Source organism: Pongo pygmaeus, chromosome 6 (genome assembly GCF_028885625.2).
Source record: "Pongo pygmaeus isolate AG05252 chromosome 6, NHGRI_mPonPyg2-v2.0_pri, whole genome shotgun sequence".
In the NCBI taxonomy this organism is placed as follows: domain Eukaryota; kingdom Metazoa; phylum Chordata; class Mammalia; order Primates; family Hominidae; genus Pongo; species Pongo pygmaeus.
Window position 1 is genome coordinate 100,152,199 of NC_072379.2, and position 11,912 is coordinate 100,164,110.

The window sequence follows — 11,912 nt, forward strand, 5'->3', positions numbered from 1 at the left end:
ATGGCTCCATACTTGGAAACAATGCTTCAGAAAGAGCAGATGCAAAGTAAAACCATTTGTTCTGCAATTTTTAAGGTACTTTTGTTTATATTTTGTTACAAAAAGCAATCACCTTAGTGATGGCTGAACAGATGCAAATGAACCTTTACAGTTTGAACACAATTCTTAAAAGGTTTTTGAATGCCAAATGACTTCACATTACTGTCCTTTGATCTACCTTAATCATTTTAGTATTTGCCTGTAATATTCTAAATTAAAAGAAAATAGATTTCAATACAACCACACCAGTATTGTCTAACCCCAGACAACTGTAGGTTGCAACAGGAAAGAGTTTTTATAACAAATGGCACTAAATTCATGGATATTTTTACAGAATAATTCTAGTCATTTGAGCAGTAAAAGTATTTATGTCTCAAAGTGACTCAGTGTCTCCAGTATCTAATATATTTTCAATTCAATCCAGCTTCAAGGAATGTCACTGTGAAGATATTTTTTTAAGTAGATAGTACTATCCCTGCCCTTAAGAAATCCAATTTTATTGTTCTCTGATTGCAGGTCATATTCCTTTTTCTTTTTCTTTTTTTTTTTTTTGAGATGGAGTCTCACTCTGTCGCCCAGGCTGGAGTGCAGTGGCATGATCTCGGCTCACTGTAACCTCTGCCTCCCAGGTTCAAGCGATTCTCGTGCCTCAGCATCCCGAGTAGCTGGGATTACAGGCATGCGCCACCACGCCCGGCTAATTTTTGTATTTTTAGTAGAGATGGGGTTTTACCATGTTAGCCAGGCTGGTCTTGAACTCCTGACCTCAGGTGATCCACCCGCCTTAGCCTCCCAAAGTGCTGGGATTACAGGTGTGAGCCACCGCATCCAGCCTGCGGGTCATATTTCTACCATTTTCACAGATCAATGCTCTAATCATAGCAACTGTGTCCAAGGTTCAAACACAAATGGCGTTTCAGAGTCTCCATTAGGAATAACGATGGACCCGCTTCTGACAATCACTTTAGGTGGAAGTTTCTGTTATACTGCCCCAGAAGAAGACATGAGCCCTCATTTCTCAATCAGACTAGCAGACAGTAAAGACATTCAGCGTCAGTGTTTCAGCTGAGTTTGTAGAACATTACCCAATTCCGAAAGCCATTCAATGCCCCTTAGCTACCAGCTGTGTGGCCTTGAACAAGTTCCTTAACCTCTGTGTCTCTGTTTCCTCATCCGCAAAATGTGTCAGTTTACATGTATTAACATGAGTTAATACATTTCAAGGCCTTCAAAGAGTGCCTGGCATCTAGTAAGTACCTCAGTCAGTGTTAGCTATTGCCATTATGAGTAGTATCAATAGCAATAATGCTCCTGTTATCTGCCTGACCACTCTAATCCAAAACGCAGTCGTTAGGCCCTGGGCTCATGCCCTGCAATGAGAGTAGGAAAGCAATGCAGGAACTCTTATTCATGGCTTTCGGAAACACCCAGCCTGAAGCTGGATGCCCTGAGGCCACTGGTGAGGTATGGGACAGCTGACAAAGTCTCTTTCCTCACCCCACCTCCAGCCCCACCCTAATCCCACCCTTGCCCACAGTCTCTGGCTTCCTTCTAAGGGTTTTCTTGTTTATGTTTTGTTATAAAAAGCAATCACCTTGGTGATGGTGGAACAGATGCAAATGAACCATTATAATTTGGGCACAATCCTTAAAAGATTTTTCTTTCTCAACCTCTGTGTCTTCAGCACAGGATAAAATTAACTCTCCTTTGATGTGGGTTATGCTTTCCTCTTCTGTACAAATGTTTGCTGGAGATAAGAGCTGTATGGGAAAACCAAGAATACAGATACTTATTTACTGCAACAAGCAGTTTATTCCTATTGGGTCAGCTCTCTGGTTTTACCATCACTTTGGTTATATATCATAAACAAGCTGTTGAAACACAATTTCTGTAGATGAGATTTTTTATCTCTGGCATATGAAGTGAAGGAGCACATTTTATTGTTTAATATTGCTGGGCTCCTACAAGATAATCTGAGAAGCCATACATCTTTTAACTAAAACATAATGGGGTATGTGTGATCTGTGTGTATATATACTGATATGTACTTATGGATTAATCAATCTGTTTTCTAGGAAAGATCCAAACTGGCTAGAACTGACAATAGGAAGGGTAAGAAACTTGATCCTAACTTAGGAGAGGGGCTTGCTTCTGCCACAGTGGAATATAAGATATTTAGAGTCTATCTTACCTGTGGGTTCATTGGAACATTTTCTGGCATGTTGGTTAACAACTTCCCAGGGACAGAGCTCCTTTAAGTAAAGTTATTACTGCATCATTAGAGCTCATAACAAGGGAAACAACATCCATAAAAATTCAGAATTCGACTTTGCGCCCTGGGAATCCGAGCTTCTCTTCATCCCTGTCCATCCTAAGGGGCCTCTGATGAAAGCTGGGAACTTTTCCCAGTGTATTTCTGTGGCTGGCTTCCTCCTTGTTCACTCTCCCCAAACTTAGTCATTTCCCCTCCCGCTTCACATACACATTACCATTTCACCACCATCATCCTTCTCAAAACTGATCAGAGTTCCAAACACAAACCTGTTTTTGACAGATTATACTTTAAATGAAAATCCTTTGCCCTGAAGTGTTTCCTCAAGTCAGCATTTGGTTTCAAGTCTTCCATTTCTCTTTGTGGAATATATGTATTCACTCATCAAATATTCATCAAGTACTTATTTTTGTGTCAAGGGCTACGCTAGTTATTAAGTACACTGTGATAAACAAGGCCAATGTGGTCATTGCCCTCATGAAGCTTATAGCTAGCATTGGAGACCCATGCTTATCAAATAAGCAAGCAAAAGTATAATTACACATTATAATTACTACAATGAAATAAAATCGAGAAGCTGCTGAGGGGGGTGTAGTATCTACTGTAGATTGGAGTTCTCTGGGATGATATTAAGAGCCCTGAAGGATGAAAAAGAACCCGCCATGTTCTTTTTAGATAGTTGTGCGGAAGCCTTCCTCCAGCAGAGAAGTCAACAATGATGTCCCAGGATAGAAAGTGAGCTTGGAGCATTTGAAGAACTGAATGAAGACCAGTGTGGGTGGAGAATAGGCAATGAGGGGAAATGAAGCTGGGGAGGCTGGCAGGGGCCAGATCATGCAGGCTTTTTTAGGCTATGTTAAATCATTTTGGATTTTGATCTAAGAGCAGTGGGGATCCATTGAGTGTTCAAGCAAGGGAATGGCATGATCTAATTTATGTCTCAAAGAGATTGCTGTGAATGTTATACAGATAATCACTGGAGGTGGGCAAGAGCAGAATGAAAGAAGAGTGGGTTCTTGTAGCCCATGTGAGAAATGATAGCTTGGCAGGCCAATCCCTTGAGTAGGGTAATTAGGTTAGTTGCCCTGGGGAGGGTATGTGGTTCACGGTAGACTACACTTCTCTTTTCTGAATAGCACTGAAATTCATTTTCAAAATTTCTGTCTTCAACAGTATCCCCAAGGGTTTATGAAAGATGTCCACACCTGGCCCTCTTTCAATTGTGTCTTCAGCAGCTCACATTGGTTGCATCCTTCCAGGAAATCCCTATATTTTGAATTAGGGCGGTGAAAGTGAAGGTGAAGATAAGTTGACAGAGTTCACATATATTTGAAGATAAGACTAATAAGTCTTGCAGGTGGGTTGTATTTGTGCAGTAAGGGAGAGAAAGGAATCAAGGATGACTCCAAGTGATGACTGTACCATTCACCAAGATGAGGAAATAAGGGAGACAGTGCAGGATAGGCTTGGGAGGAAAAGATTTCTATTTGGACTTATTAAAGAAGCCGATGAACTGTCCAAGTGGACATCAAGAAGGCAGATGGATATACCAGTGTACAGCTGGCAGAGCTCAGCAGAAACATTTGGGAGTATTGTTGTATAAAAGCTACATGAATAATGAAAACACCTAGGAGGGAATGCAGAGAAAGAAAACTATGTAAGACCAAGCCCTAAAGAAGTCAGGTAAAATAAAAGGAATCTGCAAAGTAAATTGAGGAGAAACTGCCAGAAGTAGGATAAAAAGCAGGAGAATGGGGTGTCCTGACAGCCAAGAGTCCAGTTTGTTAATGGAAGTAGTCAGCTGTGTGAAAATGTGGTGAGATATAGTCATCCTTTAGTTTCTGGGGGATTGGTTCCTGGACCCCCACAAATATCAAAATGCTCAGATGCTCAAGTCCCTTATATGAACTGGTATAGTATTTGCATATAACCTACATACATCCTCCCAAATACTTTAAATCATCTCTAGGTCATTTATAATACCCAACACAATGTAAGTGCTATGTAAACAATTGCTGTACTGTGTTTTTAATTTGTATTACCTTTAATCGTTGTATTGTTATTTTGTATTTTTTCCAAATATTTTCCATCCTCATTTGGTTGAATTTGCAGATGTAGAACCCACAGATGCGGAGGGCCAACTATGTTAAGTTGAATACAGAGTACTCTGGATTTCACATCAGAAAGGTCATTGGCAACCTTGACTAGAGCAGTTTCACCAGGGTGGTGGTGGAGAGGGCAGGCTGAGGAAGCCAGTTTGGAATGAAAGGATTTTCCTTCTTAATTTCAGCCACTGAGCCTGGGGACATTGGACAAAGGGGCTGCATAAATCCCAGCAGGCCAGATATGGCTGATTTCATCCTTCTAGGATGGGTCTCTATTATTTCTAATTGTAGTTAGAGCATCTCAGAACATGAACAATGCTGTGTAGCACATCTTCCTTGGCAACCACCTCATAAATGAACATGATCACACACTTTAGCCAATGCCCAGGTCCAAAAACGGAGAAAGGGAGGCAAGGAAGGAAGGAGGGAAGGAGGGAGGGAGGGAAACAGGTAGGCAGGCAGGTAGGCAGGCAGGGAGGCAGGCAGGGAGGCAGGGAGGCAGTGACGCAGGAAGGAGAAAAACATCGTCTGAAGGAAGCAGAACTAAATTGAACTCTTCTGGTTATTATATGTCAAGATTTCATAAAAACTAGATTTTCCAGTCTTAGAGAAGGGCTCTTCCTGTCCAGCACAATCTGTGTCACCTTGCTGACGCAGGTGATAGGGCAAGGTGGGATACGGGCTGCCTGCTGAAGAGGCCCCTTGTGCTTTACAGAGCTTTGCAGGCTCGTGCCTGGACAGACACCATATGTTTGGAACTGAACTGAAGAGTTCCTGTGCAGAAAAATGAAAATATTCAACCACTTATATAGATATCCATCTTTTAAATCACTTTATGATATAGTAAATCTTAATTTCTTGTTAATATTTTTAATCCGTAGTGACTTGAACATTTTAGCTTTTAGTTTCTCCCACTGTTAAATGTTTAATGATCTATAAACAAACTCTTGAGTAACTTTTATAAGAGAAATCTTTGAATTTGTGAATAATTTCACCTTTTACGATATGAAAAATCACTAGAGGAGGGAAAGAAAAGAGTCTCCCTGAATCTCAGAAGTAATTTGAAGCCAACTAATGATGGATGGATGAATATTTTTTCATTTTTCTGGATAGGAACTCTCCAGTTCAATGCCAGATATGTAGTAAGATGTTCAGAAATAAATGCTAAATCTTCTGCTTAAGGACAAGATCTGGTCCCTGTTGGTTGGCAGTGGCCAGTGTTCATGCCCATTTCACATACTTTAATCCTATTCACAAGGTAACATCTTGGGACAATTTCTAAGTAAAAAGAGTAAAGAAACCCAAAATTTTACTCCTAACTGGCCCATTTTGTAATTTTGGTCAAGTTAGTTAACCTCTCTCTGCTTCAATTCCTCCTTCAGGAAATGGTGTGAGTAATATCAACCTTCTCCCTTTATCTAAAAAGTAATTTGAGCCCAGCTAATTAACTCTACCATATGTGATGTAATGATGGGGAAAAGAGCTATTAAAATGTGAAATATCATTACCATGGTCCAAGTCAGAGATCACTCTTGCACAAGCTACCCTCTAGTTAGGCCTTTTGAAGACCACTTTTTAACTCTTCTAAGCTGTATCTCGCTAGATGGGTGGATTGCCACCACCTATCATTTGTTAGTCTGATTTTAAACTCTAACCCACCCAAAAGTAGAACACATTCTCATTTTCATTGGATATATTTGCCTTTGAGGATTTCAGACTATTCCTTAAAGTAACCAAGGATACCTGAGGTGTAGCAAAACGACACCTGGGAATCACAGCACCTGGAAATGACTGCCTTATTGCACTTATTCAAAACCTCACCTGAAAGGGTACTAGTTAATGAGGCGGCTTCCACAGGATCCCAATCCATAAGTAGGCAGCAGATGGGGTACAGAAGAAAAATATGATTGACCCTCCCATTGCAAAGTGCTTTCCCTTATAAAGTGTACGTCTCACATCCGTAAAGTTGGATATTTTATCCCCATCTTATAAAGGAAGAAATTGAGGCTCAGAGAGATTTAGTTGTTGGTCCAAAATCACGTTGCCAGCAAATACATGCCAGAGCCAGGATTAGATTCCAGGACTTCTAGGATTTTACCGTGTGAAAATGATAATGGACATCAGTTTATGGAAGAAGGAAGGTTAACATTATGCCCAAAATGTTCCATTCGAATTTCACATAGAATGAGAAACGTTTTTGATTTGCCATTCTAAAGATGGCCAGAATTATTGGGAAAACCATTGCCACTGCCCTTTTCCTCTCCTTATTGCTTTATAAATCAGTATCAAAGGTACTATATAAGAATCCTCAAGTTTCAAACAAAGTAGACCCTGGACATTAATGGACTGAGTATGCACAAGTATCCGTGACAGCCTCTGACACTTTACAGAGGCAAGAACTTGAGTCACATGCACTGAGGTTGCTGTGTGGGACTGAATCTTTTAGCTAGTGAGGGAGGCTCACCTGGCACCCAGAATTCAAATCTATCAATGTGGTTTCTTTGTTCTCCACTCATGACCATATACCAATTCTGTGGAAGAAAAATTACACTCTAGAATACAAAATTTGAGCATTTCCAAGGTCATGAGACATATTTCTTACAAATATCAAGGATTCACAGTAATTGGATTTCCCTGCTTTCATTTCCCCTTAGTGGCCAGAAGCTCCAGGGAACTGTTGTTGCTCACAGTAGCAGCTAACTCATCTCAGATTCCTAATACATCTGTCCTTCTACTTGGCTTCTGACCAGCTGTTGCTTTAAAAAAAAGTCATCTCTCATTTTAATCATTGTTTTATATGTGTTTTGATGTTGTCAATTGTCTTAAATCCTTTTTGGAAGTAGGTAACTTAAATCCTAAGTAAATGTTGGAACTAGACTTCCTAGAAAGAATTATCTTAGTCCTGGGGCCTTCCATAATGTTAGAAGTACTAAAAAGAATTAAGTCCCATCCGGACTTGGCAAAGAAAAAAAAATGGAATTGAGGACGATTTTTTTTAAAAATGATCGTTTTAAAATGTATTTATCCAAATTCTGAAACTGACAGCAGCTAGGAATATGCTTTGAGTGACACCTACTGGTTGAGAACGTCACATCCCAACTTCGAGAGAACCCAGACCAGTGTTTCTCAAAGCTTGGCTCTAAACCAAGCTTGTCCAACCCGCCGCCAGCTTTGAATGTGACCCAACACAAATTTGTAAACTTTCTTAAAAGATTATGAGATTTATGCATGGACCTTTTTTTTTTTGAGCCCATCAGCTATCGTTAGTGTATTTTATGTGTAGCCCAAGACAATTCTAATGTAGCCCAAAGAAGCCAAAAGATTGGACACCCCTGCTAGGCCACCTTTTTCAGAATGGGTGCCTGATAAAAATACAGAGGACTTCCTGGGCCCTGTGCTGCTGAAACCTCCGGGCCTGCTCCTCCTGGGGAATCTGTATTTTTCACCACCACCCTGGTGATTCCAAGGTCTACTCGAGTTGGAGACCCATTTATTCAAGGGCTGTCAAGTGAGCTGTCTACACAGGACTGTCATGCCCCAGAACACCCCCCGGAAGTTAGCAGGGCCAAGGCGAAGGGATTAGGCCTGGGCTTCGCGTTGGCCTCCCCGGTCCACGGACGAGGTTCGGGGCGTGGGGGCTAAGCAGGGCGGAGGGAACCCCCAAATCCCCGGGGGCGCGGCCGCTGCCCTCTCGGCAGTGAGGGTGGGGGTGGGGGCGGCGGTGGCTCCGGCCCCTGAGAGCAATCGCCCCAGCTGCCTGCCCCTGTTCCCGGCGTAGAGAGAGCACGGGGACGTCCTAGGTGCGCCACTGCTAACGCCTGTGCTTCCCGTCCACAGACGAACCCGCCCCCTGGAGTTCTCCCGCTGCCGCCGCCCCAAGTCTGCCGGAAGTAGGCGTCTCCCTGGACGACGGCCTCGCTCCATTCTCTCCATCACATCCAGCCCCACCCTCCGACCCTTCCCACCAGATAAGCCCAGGCCCAACTTGGGATATCAAACGGGAACACGACGTTAGGAAACCAAAGGAGCTTTCAGCCTGCGGCCAGAAGAAGCAGCGCCTCGGGGAGCAGAGGGAGCGCTCGGCGAGTCCGCAGAGGGCCGCGCGGCCGAGGCTCGAGGAGGCGCCCGGCGGCCAGGGGCGGCCCGAGGCCGGCAGGCCCGCCTCGGAAGCCAGGGCGCCCGGGCTTGCGGCGGCAGACGCGGCGGACGCGGCGCGGGCGGGCGGGAAGGAGGCGCCCCGTGTGGCGGCGGGCTCCGAGCTCTGCCGGCGCGAAGGCCCGGGGGCTACGCCGGCGTTCTCCGGCCCGGGCGGCGGCGGCGGCGGCGGCGGCAGCGCCGCGCGGGAGGCCGAGGGCAGGGTGGGTGCGCGCGCGGGTCCCCGGCCGGGCCCGCGACCCCCGGGGGGCGCCCCCGCGCGCAAGGCCGCCGTCGCGCCGGGTCCCTGGAAGGTGCCGGGCTCTGACAAGCTGCCGGGGGTCCTCAAACCCGGCGCCTCGGCCGCCAGCAGATGAGCCGCGCGGCCACGGCCAACCCGCCCGCCCCGGCGCAGGCCGTTCTTCTTAGGTTCCGTCTCACGGCGTTTTAATTTATTTTCACTGTCACACGCATAGATCCACGAGGCACCAAGGCCTGGGAGCATCGACGTGAAGTCCCACGTGTCCGGTGTGCTTGGGCGGCATCGCGTCAACGCGCAGACCTAAACTGATCCTAAAGCCCCCGGTTCCCTTGTGGGGGCTTTGGCAGCTATGGAAGAACCAAAATAACGTGAAGAACATCACAGAGAGACAGTGCAGTGTAGCTTTAGTTTAAGAAAAAAAAAATATTCCTCCCCACTGCATGAAGGACTTGGATGTCATCCAAACTTTATATCAAGAAACAGGACAAAGTTAAGAGCAATCACAAACTGGAATATCGCCTTAAAAATCAAACTGCACGGAGCAAGCTGAAACTGAGACAAGATTATATCTTTTAATTGATCTAAAGCGTTGTAAATAAATTGTTCTCGACATATCTAGACAGGGGTTAAAGGGTTTGACACATTCGGAACCGTTCACCCATGACATGTTTCCATGGCTCACCCTTGGCATCCATCCTCGGTGTTAGCAGCAGCGTTCCCTGCCTCCTGCAGGATGACTTAGAAATCTAGTGAGTTTCTTGGTGTGATGCCATTTTTATTGCCCTTTGTGTGATCAAATCATATTTCTGTACATTTTCAGTGGTAGAAAAAAGGTTTTAAAAATTGTATCCTAGGGAACAGTTTGCCATAAGTCAGAATTTTGCAGTTTAGCTCATAGATCTTAATTGGTTTTTCTCTAAAATATGAATTTTATAATTGAAGGACCACAATTTGTTTAATCAAGATAGGCAACGCTGCAGTTCCTTTATGAAGAGGCTTTTCTGTCTTCCCAGGCTAGCAGAAATGGATAGCTTCTTTGTCAGCAATGTGATTTCACTTATTTTATTGTCTTATTTTAAACCCTGTCTCCATGACTTCATTTGCACTTTGACAGAGCAGAGGCAGAGTATTTGTCTTATATTTCTCAGATTATATTAAAAAGTTACAACCAATTTATTTTCATTAAAGAACGTGAGTCTTTTTAGCATTCCTTTCTCCTTTTGTTTCCATTAGTTTTCTTTCGTCTTGTATTCTTTGCCACTTTATTTTGTTAGCAACTTCTACATGTTTATCTTCATGGATCTATGATTGACCTCCTAGTAAAATTCTAAGCCTTGCCTTTCTTCCCTGCTGTTTTAGCATTTCTTTGTAAAATGTTAGCTTCAATTAATTAGCCATTGGTACTTACTGTAGCTACACATATTAAAAGGCAAAGCGTTTCTAAAGGCAATTTCTTTTTAATATGCCCTGAATGAATGAGGCTTCATCCTTTCCATATTCTTACTCTTTACAGGAGTTCGAATGCAAATAAGCTTCACCTCCCGGCACTTGCAGTCTAAAAAGTAAAAGAGGCGATCAGGTCCATCTCAAAGGTCACATGTAATAGCCTCCCTGGGCTGATCATTCCCTCTCCTTGTAATTGCAGTATCCTGAGTAGCAGTTTAATTTTCATCAAAAATCGGAGTAGTTTAGCTGTTTGACAGAAGGAGAATAAGGTTGAAAGCCTCAAGTGAAGGATCTTGCAGCTTGTAAAAGTAATTTCCAAAAATGAAACCCATTCATCATAAACAAAAGCACAAACACATGTAGCAGTTTATAATGCTTTTGGTTTAATCTCAATTAGTCTTTCTCCCCTGGACTAGAAATCCAGTATAGTTTGCCATTAATTTATTGAATCTGGTTTTGGACAATGCTTCTGTAGTGTAGCTGCACGTCCTGGTACTGTATCCTCTGACTTTATTTTCCATGTATTACAAAAGGAAAAAAAAATTGAGATTACACTGGCATAAACTCTAATTTGCACAGTTCACAGCTACTACTTGTGCAGTAATTGCTTTATGCGGCTGTAATCCATAACCTGTGAAGACAGCACATCATCTAAATCCCATTCCAAATAATATTTGTGTAGTGTTAGCTGTGAATTTACCCTGTACAGCTGTATCTCTATAAATATAATTCCATGTATTAATAGTCACAGAAAGACTGTAAGTGAGCAACTATTTTTATGAAACGCACCACTATGGATAAATTAACTTTTACAGAAATCTTGTTTACTGTATGATATTCTAAAACACTGTCAAATAAAATATATATCCAAAAATCTTTTCTTTTTCCAACTATATAGGCTGTGTGTTAATTTGAAATAGATTATTACTGGGGGTTAACTTAGTTTTTCAAAACTGCAGTTTTCATCGATTTTATTTTTTGAAGTATAAGTTTTAATGCCCCAAATAGGACTTTTTTGAAACTTGAATCTAAAAGCAGTGGCATTACATGGGAAAGATCATTGGCTTTTTTGGCCTAAGTAAACAGTTTTCTCAGTCTTGTTGATATTTGCTTGTCAGGTTACTACATCATTTATGAATTGGCTGTATATTTCTGTTGCTTGCTACATTGATCGATAATTTACCTTTTTTCAAAAAGGATTTAAAGTATCCATCTATAATAAATTCCATCACATTTTTTTCCTTTTAATTCTGAAATTTTCTCATGCAAAATCCCAATGAGTTCATGCAGAAGCCAACATAGCAAGCAGCGGTGAACTGGTCCAAAATGAATGGTTGAATATAGCTTTTGTCATGTATTGCGATGCCTGTGGTAGGAAGGGAGAGCTCTGCTTGGCCCTTGGGTGATTACAACCCTGCCATCGAGGAGCTGACGATCGGAAGGAACAGTTCAACACTAATCAAGACTCCCCCTCTCCACCTGTCAGTAGGAGGCCTAAAGTTCCCAAACTGTCAATCTTTCATTCCAATACAAAATTTTTAATATCATGCATCATTTTTATAAAAGGAAAGAGGTGATGTATAAAATGGAACACAAAAATTAGGAAATTTGTAACACATGTAGTTCTTTATGAAGTAATCTGAGAATGGGCCAG

At 42.6% G+C, this 11,912-nt stretch overlaps 1 protein-coding gene across 4 annotated transcripts in view; it reads left to right on the forward strand.

Annotated features, from left to right (window-relative positions):
- The window catches only part of MAGI2 (membrane associated guanylate kinase, WW and PDZ domain containing 2), a 1,485,052-nt gene extending 1,473,899 nt beyond the window's left edge, over window positions 1–11,153 (forward strand). For 2 of the 4 annotated variants that reach the window (XM_054494395.2, XM_054494397.2), the window contains 2 exons: window positions 2,115–2,151; window positions 8,254–11,153. In XM_054494395.2, coding sequence (XP_054350370.1) covers window positions 2,115–2,151; window positions 8,254–8,927 — 711 coding nt within the window. In that variant the 3' untranslated portion in view covers window positions 8,928–11,153. The remainder of the gene's footprint in view (window positions 1–2,114; window positions 2,152–8,253) is intronic. The other 2 variants (XM_054494398.2, XM_054494399.2) reach the window with 1 other exon arrangement.
- Window positions 11,154–11,912: the final 759 nt, after the last annotated feature.